Source organism: Panicum virgatum, chromosome 5K (genome assembly GCF_016808335.1).
Source record: "Panicum virgatum strain AP13 chromosome 5K, P.virgatum_v5, whole genome shotgun sequence".
NCBI classification, from domain to species: domain Eukaryota; kingdom Viridiplantae; phylum Streptophyta; class Magnoliopsida; order Poales; family Poaceae; genus Panicum; species Panicum virgatum.
This window is the reverse complement of record NC_053140.1, coordinates 46,127,194-46,143,675: the sequence shown is the minus strand read 5'-3', so window position 1 is coordinate 46,143,675 and position 16,482 is coordinate 46,127,194. Positions and strand designations below refer to the sequence as shown.

General features: G+C 46.5%; 1 protein-coding gene across 1 annotated transcript; it reads left to right on the top strand.

Annotated features, from left to right (window-relative positions):
* Nucleotides 1-5,696: 5,696 nt before the first annotated feature.
* Nucleotides 5,697-9,329, top strand: LOC120707820. The gene is made up of 9 exons (XM_039992834.1): nucleotides 5,697-6,108; nucleotides 6,234-6,301; nucleotides 6,525-6,672; nucleotides 6,771-6,851; nucleotides 7,666-7,752; nucleotides 7,887-7,972; nucleotides 8,088-8,208; nucleotides 8,472-8,568; nucleotides 8,939-9,329. Exons 1-8 carry the CDS (start codon nucleotides 5,851-5,853, stop codon nucleotides 8,544-8,546), a joined length of 924 nt encoding a protein of 307 aa, XP_039848768.1. The 5' UTR covers nucleotides 5,697-5,850; the 3' UTR covers nucleotides 8,547-8,568; nucleotides 8,939-9,329.
* Nucleotides 9,330-16,482: the final 7,153 nt, after the last annotated feature.

The window sequence follows — 16,482 nt, the reverse complement described above, 5'->3', positions numbered from 1 at the left end:
AACTTCCACCATGATTGGATAGTAGATGCTTACATAGAATGGTTAATCAACTAGAATCTTGAAGATAAAACTTGAAAGTAAGGACATACTCTTTATTGCTTTTCAGCAAAGGAAAACCAGAGCCTTACAAAGCCTTGCATAGTCTAGCTAAGGTGGGCTACTTATACCCGTTGTCGGTTAAGTCTTGCTGAGTATTAGAATACTCAGCCTTGCTTTTGAAAACCCTTTTTCAGGTATGACTTTTGAGGATCAGATCGCTAGCTTGACCTATCCTTGCACATTGCCTCCTGGCTGGTCCGTAGAATGGGATACGTCTTCGGCCGGCAATGACTGTGACGAGTAATACCATGCTTGGGCTAGCTTGGTATACTTTTGCGACGTGTTGTAGTCGTCGTGTCTCATCTTCCGCTGTTTAGACTCTGAACTTATAATCATAACTTGTATAACTGTTTTATTTAAGTTGGCCTTGTAATAATGTTTTTAACTGGTTTGTAATCATTACTATGCCTGTGTTGTAAAAATTGTGGTTGTAATATCTCTGGACTCGCCTTCGTGCGGGGTATGCTTGTTCGATCCGAGAATCGGTGGTTGTATCGGGACGTTACCCGACAGACCAAAAATTGTTCCGTTTGAAGTGCGTTTAAGCTGATGTTGCCTTTATGGTGATGGTTTACGCACTTGAGCCGGGATAATTTAGGCGGTTCTGCCACATGGAGACCAAGAAAGCATAAGACATTTAAAGAACACCTCCAACCACCATAGAATTTCATTGTACATCAGATAGGCTTAAACACACTTGTGAGAGTGCTTAGTGCTTGTAATAGGGATTAGTTCTTGCGAGAGTTCCCTTGAGAGAAGTCTTGCTGCGGCAAGCAATCCTTGTGATCCGTCGTGCGACCCTCCGACTTGGTGTGGAGTGGCAACGACACTTTGTGCGGGGGAAGAGGAGACCCCCTCCTTGGCGGAGAAGCTCCGTAGTGGATTTCGGCTGGGTGACTGAGAGAGACGGTGGCGGTGCACGAGACTCGGTGTCTTGTGGGCATTTGCCTTTGCTTGCCGGCATCGCCTTGGTGGCGTAGTGCAAGACGGTGATCGGAAGAGCCTTGGTGTCCCATGGACGTATGCGTTTGTGCCGAACCACGTTACATGACCGTGTCTACTCGGGAGTTTGCATCCCTCTTGCACTTACCTCTTTACTTACCATATTACGTTTCCACATTTACTTTATCTTGCGTGCTTTTACTTTCCTAGTTAGTTTGTTTAGGATTGGCTATAGGTTGCAAGTATTTTGGGGTAAGTAGAGAGTAGCAAAGATAAACCTTAGTCATAACTAGCATGTATATGACATGTTAGGTTTATCTTATGCAAGTAGTTTGAGCCCTAGGTTAAAAAGCGATTAGCGACCCTATTCACCTCCTCCCCCTCTAGGGTCGGACACCCCGGTGATCCTTACAGATCCTTTTTTAACCGCCGGAAAATTACTTTAAACTACCGGTATACCGGCCAAACCGGCCGGTAAACCGGTCCGAACCGATTGCACGGCGGCTTTTCAATTCAAATTTGAATTTAACCAGTTCCGACTGGTTTCCGGCCAAACCGGACTGGTATACCGGAACCGGACCCCGATGGTTTGGCCGGACCGATCGGTAAATTAAACCCTGATCATACGCGAGTATGGGACCTGTGCGGTCACGGCATCACTCACGGGCTCACGGCATTGGTCATCCAATCATGCAGGGGGTTCCTCTTTCTTTCTTTTTCTTTTTCTTTTTTAAGAACGGGTTTCTCTTTCTTGCAAGCCTCAAACACATGACCGATAGCTTTACGAACTTCTCTTGGTGGGACCGAGATGGACGTAGTAGCTAGTTGGCCACGGAATGAAACAATGGTGGGCATTAACCTGTTCTTGATTAGATAAAATAAAAGCAATGGCTAAATCCCTTTCTCAGCTAGTAGGTGTTACAAACAACTAGGGATGCAAGTGGGTATTCATTGATGTTTTCTTAGATTTCTCATTTTACTTCATTTTATCTCCCAAACTAATTACATAGCATGCCATTCTAATTTATTTTATTAAGTTTTGAATCGATCCAATGACTCAAAAAAAAATGAAACCTGCATCTCTACAAACAACGGAACAGTGTGATTGTGGTGTCATACCCTAAAAATTAAGATAGAGAATAACTCCGCGCTTGCAGTTCTTGCATTATTTTTTTGAGCGGCAAACTAGTACAATTAAACTGTCATCTTCTTACTGTTCTACTTAGAATAAATGAAGTGTCATGAGGAAAAACAGCAAATGGACATAGAAAACGATATGCCCCATGAGGGACTAGGGTGAAGGGAGTAACAAGTTAGGCCCTGTTTGGATCCCAATTTTTTTCAGAAGTCCCTATCACATCAAAAGGAATCTTACTATTTTATAGTATTAAATAAAATCTGTTTATAAATATTTTTTGACAGCTGAGTGCTTTTTCGCTAGACGAATCTAATGAGCCTAATTAATTCATAATTTGCTACAGTGATGCTACAGTAACCATTCGCTAATCATGGATTAAGATACCTCATTAGATTCGTCTCGCAGTTTAGCCCCAGAGTTCTGCAGTTAGTTTTATAATTAACATTTATTTAATACTTCTAAATACTAAAAAGTCCCTAGGACTTTAGACTTTTTTTAAGTCTCTATTCCAAAACACCCCCTTAGTCTACCCGCAAAATACAAGGGAGTAAAACAAGCCACATTGACCCATCTTAGAAAATCGCAGCAGTAAAATGTTGACCGTGAGCCTGTGTATGGTTGCTGTTGCTGGTTGGTACTGACTGTTTTCTGAACTTTGCTAGTTATGCTGCCTGATCAGACTCTACAGCCAACTCAAATGGGCTTTGTTAATGTGTGTTTTGACTGCCAGGCGCGCAATCAAGCACATTAGCTTAAAATATAGAGTAAGGGCATGTTTTGTTCCAAAAAATTTTCTACAGTACACATCACATCAAATTTTTGGACATATGCATGGAGTATTAAATGCAGTTGAAAAAATAACTCATTATATAGTTTAACTGTAAACGACGAGACAAATCTTTTAAACCTAATTAGTCTATAATTGAACATTAATTGTCAAATAACAACAAAAATGCTACGGTACCACAAACCCAAAATTTTTTGCAAACTAAACAAGGTCTAAAATGCACATTCTCCCTGCAGTAAGAACATAATTGATGTAGCTAAGTCTGAACATATGTCAATATAACTTGAACGCTTAAACACAGATCATGCATGCTAGCCTGAATTGTAAACTAAAGTGAAACTTTACTATGAAGAATACAGCAGAGACTAAATAACCAAATGACCAATTGAGCATTAAGATTTCTATTATTGCTAATTCCTCAAGTAACCAACGCCTAAACATAATTGATGTAGCTAAGTCTGAACATATGTCAATATAACTTGAACGCTTAAACACAGATCATGCATGCTAGCCTGAATTGTAAACTAAAGTGAAACTTTACTATGAAGAATACAGCAGAGACTAAATAGCCAAATGGCCAATTGAGCATTAAGATTTCTATGATTGCTAATTCCTCTAGTAACCAACGCCTAAAAAAGAAAAGCTACAATCCAAATTGTTGATGCAGAGGGTGCTAATCTTATTTGCATCAACATTATGTATCCGTATCCGAGGCTAATGAATTCAGAAACATTCTAACCCACACCTTCTAACTACAGCACTATCCAATGAGCATATGATCAAGTGCAACTGGTATAATTTTTCTATTCCAGACCAGCATCGCGGCCTTGAGGATCCGCTGCATCGCGGCCTTGAGGATGCGTGTCTGCTGCCCCGCCTGGCGTGGTGGCGCCCACGTCTCGTCGAGGTGCTGCGCCGGCGAGGTACCCGCTCCACCCCATTGCCCCGGCACCACCGGCAGAAGGCACCCGCGGCTCCTCGTCGACGAGAGCCGCCCCGGCCTCACACGGCATCACTCTGCTTGCTGCCTCGCAGCTGCCACGCCGCGCCGTTCGTCGGCGCGTAGATCTGGAAAAAAAAAAGGAAGAGACAGAAAAAGAGGAGCCACAGGGTCTGCTCTGCTGCGGAGCTCGCTGCGCTCGCACCGACGGCTTCAGCCTCCGCGCGTGACGACCTCACGGGAGAGCGCGAGTAGCTAACTGACCAGCGCCGCTCTGGCCTCGCACCGCTCACTGCTGCTGCCGCGCACGACCGCACCGCTCACCCATGGATAGATTTGCGAGGAAGAAGGTGCGCTGGGACGTCGCCCCTGTCGCGCCGTTACGTCATCCGCCTGTGCCAGCGTGCCACTTTGTCGCGGCGGCGCGACAACATGGTTCCATCGCGCCACGCGTGCCGGCGTGATCAAAATGGTTACATGATGCAAATAAATTTTAAGAGAAATTATTTTAAAAATATTAATAAAAAAAGGGTTAAAAATAAAAAAAATGAATGTGCACAAGTGGTACTACTTAAACTTGTCATGGAGCGTTACCCAAGTCTAATAATTATTGAATTCCCAAAAACAAAGTCTAATAATTATTGAAGTTGCCAATTGGGGTTCTTTAAATGTATCATCTAGGTCAAATGTGCCCAAAATACGCTGCAAAGACACATCATCTGCTCATGTTACGGGCCAGCACAGAGATTCTCACTGAAAAATCAAAACCATAGGGGTATTTTGGGCATGTTGGGCATGTGACACATTTAACAAGTTTAAGGGTCTAATTTCAAATTTAAATTTCCTAAAAGAAGATGACGCATGTGTAAAGGATGCAAGTATTTTTTTCCCCTCTGTGTGCAAAAGATTTATGCAGATTAACTATATAAGAGGTACTTTGCAAGATTTATACTGAAAAATACTTTTATAATGTTCGATTATATTTATTTTAAATGCTATATTTTCAATATGAAACTTCAGATATTATGATTAATTAAGTAATAATATGATTAGTTAAGCAGTGCTAAAAAATAATATGATTAATTAAGTACATTCTTATTTAGAATTTTTAGCTGGAGGGAGTAGATCAAACAAGATAATTATTTTCACTTAAGGAGGATAGCTTACTCTTTCGTTGGATGTGTCCAGACCTGGATGATTCATGATTATACTGTCCGAACTGACTGCAATCCGAATACTTCGCAAAAAAAAAAGAGACTGCAATCCGAATGTTGATGGTTATGCAAGTTTGTGCTAGGTAGCACCAGGGTTCGCCTTACCGTTTACACTGTAGATTTTACCGTTTTTACTGTAGCGATAACCGTTTTTTTACTTTTGTATTTTTAAATTTTGAATCGGAAAACACCGGTTACCGCTACTGGTAAGTGTTGCCGCCTAGTAGCGGTATCGGTAAATTTTGGCGGTAACCGCCGGTTTACCGGCGGTAAGGTGACTAGCAGACTCCACAGCCCCAGCCAAATTTCTGAATATATAATTTAATCATCCTTTAAAAATAGTGACACCATCTAAGCTAAACGGAGTTTACGCAGAAGATTAGGAGAAGCAGGAAGAACATTGGCAGACGTTTTGGTATTCGAAATTCATCTTACGGACCTGACGGAAGTACTACCAGCGGAGGACGCTTTCTCGTGCCCTCACTGAAACCGTGGACCCGCATGACAGCGAGCGATGGACAAGGAACGACCAACCCGACCCCAATCCGGCAAATCATCCGAGAATAGATGTGCCTGCGTGCGCTCCTGCGCCGCGCGTGCCGCCACGACGCCCCGTGGCCAGGGGCGCACCGCGCTCGGACATGACGCTCTCGACGGCCTCGCGTCGCGCAACGCTGGCGCACCTACCCACCGCGCCACGGCCGCCGTTCGTCTCGACAGGAGTCCATCCATGGCCACCCTCGCGCCACGGCCCCGTCTTCTCCTCGCCCTGAGAAGGCCGCAGCCTAGAAGGCTCAGCGCCCGCGCCGCCGCCCCCTGCGCTCGCCGCGCCCCCGTGTCACCGCAGGCCGCGCGGCCGCGGCGCGTCTTCCTCGGCCTTGGGGCCACCGTCATCGATCAGGTCGCCCGCATGGCCTCCGGCGGCACCTCGTCCCGCTCTTTCGTTGCCGGAGCGCGGCCGAGGCAAGGGGTTTCCCCAGTCGAGCAGGTTCTTAGGCGCTGGCGTTCCTTGCTCTGTTTCGTTTTCCTCCTATTCCTTTTCGAAAATATTGCTATAATATAGTGCTATGCTAATTTTGGCTTTCGAACCTGATTAGTGGGAATCTATTGTAGATTCTGAATAATGTGGAGTGGCCCGATGAGTTCCCTTTCAAGCCTGAGGACTTCAGCCGCTTCGACGAGTAAGCTTCAGCCCTTTAGAGCATTCTGTCAGTTCATGCGCGGAGTTTTCCTGGATTTGGTTAGCCCGCTGGCAGCAGGCCTTGTTGTTGCTATTTTAGCAGTCACTATATCTGACACTATAACCTGTTGGATAATTTAGCACTGCATCCTTTTAGCATAATAACCTGAAAAATACATTTATTTATTATTGAATTGAATGATACATTTTGATTACCTGGGCAGATCATCAGATACTCTGTTCTACTCTGTTCCCCGTTTTGTCACTCACATTGATGACGAAGCAATCCGAGCTCTCACAGAGTACTACTCTGAAGTTCTTCCTCCAAGTAATACTCCTGGGGTGTCCATTCTGGACATGTGCAGCAGCTGGGTAGGATTTCTTTCTTTCTTTTTCTTTTAAAAAAATTGTAAGTCACCAAATCCAATCTCTTACACTATGAAATCTCTTACATTGTCCACATTATGAAGGTGAGCCATTATCCTCCCGGTTACAGACAGGAGAAGATTGTGGGGATGGGTATGAATGAAGATGAACTGAAAAGGAACTCGGTACTATGCTTTAACTAAATTGGTACATTTGGTAAATTTGATGTTTGTAGTGCTTCATATGCATAGTTTCCTATATTATAGTTCAATATGCCACACTCGATTTTATTCACTTAAGTTTCCCTTTTTTAGCACACTAGTTCAATGTGACACACTCGATTTATTCACTTAAGTTTCCCAGTCTCCCAATTTATTTGTGTTGCTCGAGAAGAGGTGGTAGCGCACTAGTTCTGCAAGTTAGTCCCTAGTTGCTCCCCGAAAGGAGAGCAAAGAGCAAGCGACGAAGCCAGGAAAAAAATTAGTTCGGGCCGAACAAAAGTCTACAACGATTTAACTCTAGTATGACCCCTAATATATGTAATTATGCATAAAAAAAAAGAAGGTGGGAGCTTAGGTGGGGCTGTACATCCCTGGCATTGGTAGGAAGGGCTTGAGCCCTGCTTGCCCGTCCGCTAGCTCCGTCCTTGCAAAGATCTGTTGATAGATCAGTCTCTACATGTGAAAAATATAGCTCTATAAAGTACAGTTTGAAAGCACAATTACTTTTTCTTTGATGATAGTTTTGGCTTACACATGTTTAAATTAAATATGAGTTGTAGAATCGATGGTTTTATTTTACACGCCATAAAAAACGTATCTTATATGCAGCAATATTGGAGTTTAGTCGGAATCATTACATTGGGACCAGGTTAAATGATTGTAGATATGCGGCATGCACCTTTTGTAGTAATATGAGTCAACAAGTGGTTATTCCTTTTGTTGCTTTGCTATTTTGACATAGTTTTTTTTGTTGTTGTTTAATTACAATCGACAATAGGTATTGACCGAGTATGTTGTGCAAGACCTCAATGTGAACTCAAAGCTTCCTTTCGAAGATAACACTTTCGATGTCATCACCAATGTGGTACTGTGTCCTTTTTATCATAGTCTTGTTAAAAGAAGCAATTATATATATGTTGCAGTGCGAAGTATTAATATTGTGAATTGAAGGCCTAAGATTGTTTACTCTATCTGATAGTAGCACTTCTTTGCTAGTAGGTTAGTGTAGACTACTTGACAAAACCCATAGATGTTTCCAAGGAGATGCGGCGAATACTCAAGCCAGCCGGCCTTGCCATAATGAGGTAACATGCTGTCCAGAATGACACATGACATTTATGAGAACTACTTCTGAATAATCGTAGTATACTATATTTGAGTGGTCATGACGCTAAATTCTAGTTCTAACTTTGGATATAGCTTTTCAAATCGGTGCTTTTGGACAAAAGCTATATCTATATGGACATCAACTGGTGATGCTGATCATGCTTGGATAGTGGGTGCTTACTTCCATTATGCTGGAGGCTTTGAACCTCCTAAGGTATGTAATTTGTTGTGCAGTTGTCCTCTGGTGAATATATATTCTTCCCTAAAATTGTAACGAAGAATTAGCAGCTTCCAGAAATGACACTTTTATTTATTTATCTCCTTTGCATGAACACATCCCTAGCTTTCGATAATTTAATTAATTAATGGACTTCTAGACATGGGATACGATGGAATCGAAATAACATACCTACATATATATTAATGAGTTCAAAACAATCCCATGAAACAAATATTCTCTTTTTTATGTTCCTGCAGGCAGTTGATATATCTCCAAATCCAGGACGAACTGACCCAATGTACGTTGTATACTCCAGAAAGAAAACAGCGTAAACCAAATAATGTACTTTGCAAGGTTTGTACCGCCTTTCCTCTCCGATGACTCTTGAAGTTTATCAAGAAAGTATGATTCTTATACCCGGTGGATCCTAAAATATGTCATACCACAATCAGTCGTTCTATATTTTTGAAAATTTAACTGTTATTTTTATACGTACCATTTTGATTGGAAATAAAAAGTATAGTAGTTGACAGCGCAAATGTTCTGAGCACTTTTCAGAAAAAGGGTTTGCTCGATTAGCTAATACACTTGATTGTAGTAGGTTGTATGTAAATCATGGTAGCATGCCAACTTAGAGGTAAAGATGTTAATATGTAGAGAATTAACTTTGGCGGTAGTTTTTTTTTGTCATCATAGGTGCATGCTTAACAAAATCGAATTTCAGGTGACAGGTACCCAATGCAAACTTAAAAGGCATCATGACATTAGGACTCTGTCAATGACACGTTATTGGAAGTTAGGGATCTGCCGGAGAAACTCTAACGCACCGACTAGAAACAACACGGTGTGTAATCTGTACGATGTCTGCCATGGGAGTCCCATACGGAAAGAATATACTAATCCAAGTACGGGGCCGAATCAGAGAAATATACTAAGGCTGTGTTTGTGTTTAGATTCGTAAAATAGTGGTAAAAAAGATCACATCGGACACTGTGGCACATTGTAACACTTTTCGTTTGTTTGTGGTAATTGTTGTCCTACCATGACCTAATTAGGCTCAAAAGATTCGTCTCGTCGTGTACATCAAAACTATGCAATTAGTTTTTTTATTTATCTACATTTAATGCTCCATGCATGAGGTAAAAGATTTGATGTGATAGGTGAATAGTGAAGTTTGGAGAGAGAAATTTTGGAAGTGAACACAGCCTAATTAAACTTGTGCACACACAGATCTATGTACTCTGTTCCGGAGAGGTCGTCTATGTACTCTGTTCTGGAGAGGTCGTCGGTTACCAAGGATCGAGAACGTAGCTAGGTTCACGTCGACGTACATCATCTGTGGCACAGAGGTCGCCGCCATCAAGAACTTACTTTCACCATGAAGATCGCCCCGAGTGAAATACGGACGATACTATACGCGCTGCTCGCTGTGGCTCTGTCGCCGCTAGTATTCTACCTCTGGGTGAACCTGCCTCCCAAGTTCTCCGCGCGGCTCACCGGCATCCAGGGCCTGGACACGGCGGCCCCGGCGGCGCCCCTCGCCACCGTCTTCAACATAACCCTGCACGCCAGAAACAAGCGCGGCAGGGCCGCCGCATGCTACCGGCACGGCGAGGCGGCGGTGCGTTACGCCGGGTTCACCCTCGCGTGGGGCCGGACGCGGACCTTCTGCGCCGGCGCCGGGGGCAGCCGGGACGTGCCGGTCGTGGCGTGGGCGGACGGCGTCGGGCTGCCCATGCCGGTCCGGTCCCGCATGGCGGCAGAGCGGCGCGCGGCGGGCATGGTGGAACTCGAGGTCGTTGTGAAGTTGTTCGCGGAAGGCGATGACTCCGGCGCCGAACCTACATGGATGTGGTGCAAGGTGGCGACGGGCGGCGGCAGAGCAGAGCCCTCGGACGCGACACCGTGCTCGGTGTTCAGGTCAAGGGTTTGGGCATCCGACTTCGCTCCTAACTGGATGCTAGTATGATTGGCAGGAATGTAGTAGTACCTTGTGATGGACACACCATCGTTTGTTTATTGTCAAATAAACATTAGTGTTTAACACAGATTTTGTTTACATCAGATCCGCGTTGTCCAGTTGACCACGCGTTGATATGGTTAATATAAATTTAACCAGACTTACATGAGTTCGCAATTTTTTTCCTCTTTCATTGTACAAACTGTGTCATGACGGCATATTGAGCGTCCGATTGAGATTCAGATTGATTTGTTCGGGTTCCGATCAAAATTTCGATTGATTTGAGTTTCTATTAGAATTTCCATTGACGGATTAAGGAATCATGGATTACTTTAGAAACAGTAGAGAAAGAGATATAGATTGATCAATTTTGTATTCTCGGACATTGCGATCAAATACGACTCAGGCTCCGATAAACTATCTACACAAGAGTGTATTTTTTAGATAATATTGGGAAAAACTTCCGGCTTCAAATCCCTCTAAAGAGAGGCATCAATGCATTCTACTTTTCACTTGTACCCAATTGTGTTGCGTGGCATCATCTCTTTTCCCAAGGGGTCTCAAGAATGCCACTCGGTTTATCTCCTATCATATATAAGACTGTAACACACATATATACTGCCTGCGCCGCCCGTAAAAGCCTGCCGTTCAGGGTCGATCATCCTAGCAGTAGCAGGCCGCTGCTGAGGTCATCTGTAGATAAGCCGGCGACGACAACCATGGTGTTCACACTAGGCCATGGTGTTCACACTAGGGCCCAGGGCTGGCGGCGCTGAGAAGGCACGGGAACGTCAACCTCGCTTCGTGCGGGGTTACACAGATCCACGACATGGTCGCTCGTCGTGGGACGGGTCTCGACGACAAGGTGGCCGCCGCGGGACGCCACCGAGCGGCCGAAGGCGTCATAGATGACCTTGCGCGCCCCTTCTTGTCGGCGAGCATGTCGAGCGAGGGCATGCCCATCACATCAATCATCCGCAATCACGATGAATGAGAACCATGGGATATCAAGCCATATGTACGCTATTGATTCGTGCCAGCATACGACTTCCTTGCTTTATTATATATATATATATATACACACACGGCGAGACTAAAATACATATTGTTGCATTTGCTACAGCAAATGCACAGACCCCCTCCCGGCCTGCGCCACCCCCCGCGCCTCCCAGCCTGCGCGCCTCCGCGCGCGCCCCGGCCCGACAGGGCCCACCCGCCCACACGTGGGCCTAACCCGAGCCCCCACCCTGCTCCCCAGCATATGGGTCCGCCTGGCGTGGCCCACCGCGATTGATTGACAAATTGCAACATTTTGTGTTACCAGTTGCTCTGATTACAACTATCCAATTGCAACCTTGAGCGATGACTTCGAAAAAGGGGCGTCCGAACAAAATAAATGAGGGGGGTGAGTTTTTTGAATAGATCGAGGAACATCCGAATCGCCCAGGTAGGGGGGACCGCCGCCGCCGCCGCAGCTGCCGCTGCGGCCACCGCCACCTCCAACTAGGGCGCCCCTTATCTGGTTGTGCCGGAGAGGGTGAGGATCCACCTAGGGACATGGTGCCGCCGTCGCTGATCCAGCCTCCATCGCCGGCCCCAGTGCCCCACCGCGATTCCCAGGCACTTGTTGCGCTTGGGGATTATACGGCGGCGTTCAGAACTCGATGCTCCTCGGATGGGGGAGCAAATGCGCCGTTGTCAATGGTGTCGTTGTCCACTGTTGCGGCCCCAACGACAACCCCTGCTGCTGCACAAGCTCCTGCGCAAAACTCTGAAGCTGAATCTGCTGATCCACTTCATCATGTGACGATGCTGACGCCACCCGCCGCCCAGCCTCCAGGATCGCTGCAGACTTCGGACGCTGCGCAGGTTGTCTACCCGGTAAGCACTCTGTAAATAAAAAAAAGCTATACTGGCCCGTGCAAAGTTGAGACAAAAAAGGTGTGATTCGAGTTGCAAGTTTAGATACTGGGTAATTGCAACTTAAGTTCTTATGGATTGCGAACTCAATTTTTGTCTGTAAAAAAATGTGATTCGAGTTGCATAATGTGATTTAGTTTTGTCTGGTAATGTGATATTAGGTAATTGCAACTTAGATTGACATGGATTGCAAACTCAATTTTGTACCCCCCACAGGATCCAAATATAGCCCCTGTGTTTGTGCCAATAGTGAGGCGGGTGTTCCCTACAAAAGACGATGCTTACATGTTTTATAGAGACTATGCGAGGCTAGCTAGGTTCAGTCTAAGTACAGTGAGGACTAGCAAAGAGACCAATCATTGGGTGTGTTCCAGGGAAGGGGTGGCATGAAGGCAAGAGGGGGGAGGAGCCCCACAAAACTGAAAAGGGATCGAAAAGATGCGGATGCCCTGCATATGTCAAAGTGAAGCATGACAAGAAGCGAGGGCTATGATACTTTGATCATGTACAGCAAGCCCACAACCACAAACTGGAACCGTCCCCTAGGATGACCAGATACATGCATGCGCACAAGAACATGGAAGAAGGCATGTGTGACATATTCAATATAATGACAAGAAATGGTGTTCCGCATCAAGCAGCATTAAATGTGATGGCGGATCTGTATGATGATAGGCATATGTGGGGTTTTACAGAGAAGAACATAAAAAATATGTAGGTGCTACTGGATTTTTTCCCACCATATCTGAATTGCAAACATTCCCGTGCTGGATTTTTTTTTACATTACTGAGGCTTTTTTTAAAAAAAATACTTGCAGGAAGGCGGAGAAGGTTAGAGAAGAAAGAGACGATGATCTTAACAAGCTTCTCCAATTTTTTAGGGAGTGTAAGGAGAACAACGAGCACAGATCCAAAAACTGGGGTGATGAGGAACATATTCTGGAGTCATGCAAGCCAAAGGGCTGAGTACAGAGACTTTGGAGATGTCATTACATTTGACACAACTCACAAAACAAACAGCAGGCGCATGCCACTAGCCATGTTTGTTGGGGCCAACAATAACTTGAAGAATGTGACATTCGGGCAAGCGCTGATTGGTGATGAGTCAACTGGATCATTCAGGTGGTTGTTTGAGACCTTCAAGAGCTACATGGGTGGTCGGCAGCCCCATATAATCCTAACAGGTGTGCCATATTTCTTATCCAACACAATGATTGCAAACTTCATTCTATCTGGTTGCAATATTAGTTCCTTCTGGATTGCAAACTGCATGTGTCTGACACTGTCTCCCCCCTGGTTTACTGTGTACTGCCAAATGAAGATATAGCTATGAGGCAAGCGATAAAAGTGGTGTTTGACAAGACACATCATAGAAACTGTCGCTGGCACATCCTAAGGCCGTGGGAGTTTGAGCTGGACCAGCTCTACACCCAACACAAGGATATGAAACTGAAAAAAAATTGGAATCTTTGATAAATTATCCACTTGGGCCAACGCAATTCGAAGTCGAATGGAATAGGCTAGTTGATGACTGTGGCATTGCTGAACACCCTGCAATAAAAGCTCTGTGGGAAAAAAGGGAGAGGTGGATTTCAGCTTACTTCAAGGGGATGTATTGTGGCAGAATGACATCAACACAGAGATCGGAAAGCCAGAATAGGGTGCTCAAAGATGGCTATGTTAATGAAAGTACAAGCCTGCACATGTTTGCTAAAAAGGATGCTAGACTCACTTCAGCACGCAGACCACATGGACGCTGGGGAGACACACTACGCCCAGGTGAGTGCAAAAAAAAAAACTAAGATTAGCTTAAAAATATGATAATTGAAAATATTACTACTTCACAGTTGGTGCTCTGTCCATATACTGACTGCAAAACAAAAACATGGGTGGTGCAGGCTGAAGTGGTGCGAGCATGCAAAGCAAAGTTTGATGAACAGTTGAGCAGGGTGTACACGAGGGCCGTATACCAAGAGTACAAGAAGCAGTATAATAACAGCACAACGTTTGTGATTGAACCCGATCCAGATCCAAGGGTGAAAAATGGATGGTTGGTGAAGCATGAAAATGGTGAGGGCAGCTTCTGCTGGGCCCAACATGCATTCAGGGTGGTTGCGGATAAAGATGCTGGTGAATATAGCTGCGAGTGCAAACAATGGGAACATACAGGTATAGTGGTGGTGCTGCTGCTATTGATATTGCTCAATAATACAACTCTGATTGATGGATAAAAAATGCATAAACTCTGGTAGATCAAATAAAAAAAATGCAAAAACTCTGGTAGTCCACAAAATTGCAACCCTAGTAGTCCACCATTGCACCCTCCAGTAGTCCACAATTGCAAACTATGGGTGTCGGTACCCCAGGACTGGGGTACCCCCTCTTGCTGTGTCTAGGCAAGGATCTTGTAGTTATCCTTAACTACATCCAAACAGCCGGACCCCTGCGGTCCGGAGTCCTGTTCTCCCAGCAGCGGCCCGGACCGTTCCACAGTTGGGAAAGGTCCGGAGACACCACGTGTCCCGGAGGAGGCATGAACTCGTGCGCGAGCAGCCGAGGTCCCGGACCCTCATGGGGTCCCGGACCCCCTGCATAATAACCGGACCCCTCACTAAGGGAAGAGATCGACGCCCCGCGTCGAGGTGGTCCGGGGCCGCCACGTGTCTGCAAGACATGGCCGTTTGAGTTTCCATACCAACGTTCACCCACCATTGCATTTATTGCGGTAGGTGAACGTCTGCATTGATATAGCAGAAGCTGAGGCGTTTCATTGACCAGGGGATACTATTGATCGCGTATTACCAAGGCAGTGGAGCCGCTGGCGCCGCCCATACTGCGTCTGCCAGATAGATACGACGGCTCAGCTTCGCCCATTATGACGCTACATAATAGCCTCAGCAGGCCACGCCGCAAGCTACGCTACTCCAACGGGCGCCTAGCTGACGGGACAAGAAAAGACCCCCCTGAGTCAGAGGAGCAGCAGTACGCATATCGGAGGAAAGATTCGCTACCACTGTAGCCACAGTCACGTTGGGCCCACCTGTCGGGGCACCAACGTCCTATGTATCCGCTCCCCCTTTGATCTATAAAAGGAGGGGGCGCCGCTAGAAGACCTCAGGCCGGGCAAAGGCCAAGGCCAGCAGAGGATAGGTTCATACACACCACCAAGAACAATACATCTCCCAGTGGACGTAGGGTATTACGCTCCGGCGGCCCGAACCACTCTAAATCGTGTGTTCTTGAGTCCTAGTCCCAGCGTAGATTCAGCCCCATCGCCTAGTACTTCCCCGAGTACTCCCTCACGGGGAATAGGCAGGTGCGCTCCGCCACCCGGCTGTGGGTACCCCTAGAAACCCCACAACATTTTGGCGCCGTCCGTGGGGAAGTCAGGCGCAAGTTGGATCTTCAGGCCTCTGGGCTGTGTTCTTCCTCTGCAACGACGAACCTGAAGATGAAGGAAGGCAGGGCCACACTCTCTCCACTTGTCTTGGCACCAGCGCAGCAACGCCCTCGGTGCGGCGGCGCACGACAGCGATGCCTGCTGTGCGTCGCCACTGCGACACCTCGGAGCCGGCGTAGCGGCGCACAGCGGAGGCGCCGCTGGGCGCTGCTGCCCCTACGTCGACTCAAGGTTTTCTCTCAAGCAACGGCCACACATCCACTGCGGTGGCATGGTGTCGGCTCAAGGCTTCCTCTCAACATGGAGCCTGGAGCCGACGGCCATCCCGGAGGAAGTGGACCGTGTCGTCCTGCCGTCTCCAGCACCGGAGATCCACCTCAGCGTTGCTCGGTGCTGCTGCAGACAGGACCCCGCCTCCTCGCGCGGGGGCCCCTGGCGCTAGCACCAAGGACAAGCCGGCGAACGACCGCGCTTCTCCACGCGTCGCACCGGTCCATCTGCTGCGCAAGGGCTCTGGTTTCCATCGGCAACGGCGACGGCAGGGGGAGGGGGCCTCTTCCATTCAAAGCCAAAGAATTTGTCTCATGCCATGTAAGCATGTGACAGCTCTTAGGCAAGGAGGGGTCCCCCGAGCTCCCGAGGTGATGCTGGATGATGCGGTTCAGGCACATCCAGGGCGCCTTCACGCGCTGTATAGCATGCAGCCGTAGGTTACTCCTAAGAAAGGAATGAGAATTTTCCTCCTTTGTAATAGCGTGGCGTCTACGTGTGTGTCCAGAGCGGTCAAGGTCCGACCTTGTAAACCCGACCTCTGGCCCTATCACACAAACAGGCAAAAGCGGTCCGGAGCGGTGGAGGTCCGACCTCGTAATCCCGACCTCCGATGTATACCGTGACAACCACAATAATAAAGGAGATTTTCTTTCTCAGTTTTACCTAGGCTCCACCCTGATTACATTTATTCGCCTTGGTTTAACTATTCTTTCCT

Bases quoted from the DNA above. Each gene is read 5' to 3' on its own strand.
- LOC120707820 (XM_039992834.1), top strand. From the start codon at position 5,851: ATGGCCACCCTCGCGCCACGGCCCCGTCTTCTCCTCGCCCTGAGAAGG. The intron at 6,673-6,770 runs GTAGGATTTCTT...CACATTATGAAG, and splicing joins TGGACATGTGCAGCAGCTGG to GTGAGCCATTATCCTCCCGG. The intron at 7,753-7,886 runs GTACTGTGTCCT...CTTTGCTAGTAG, and splicing joins TCGATGTCATCACCAATGTG to GTTAGTGTAGACTACTTGAC.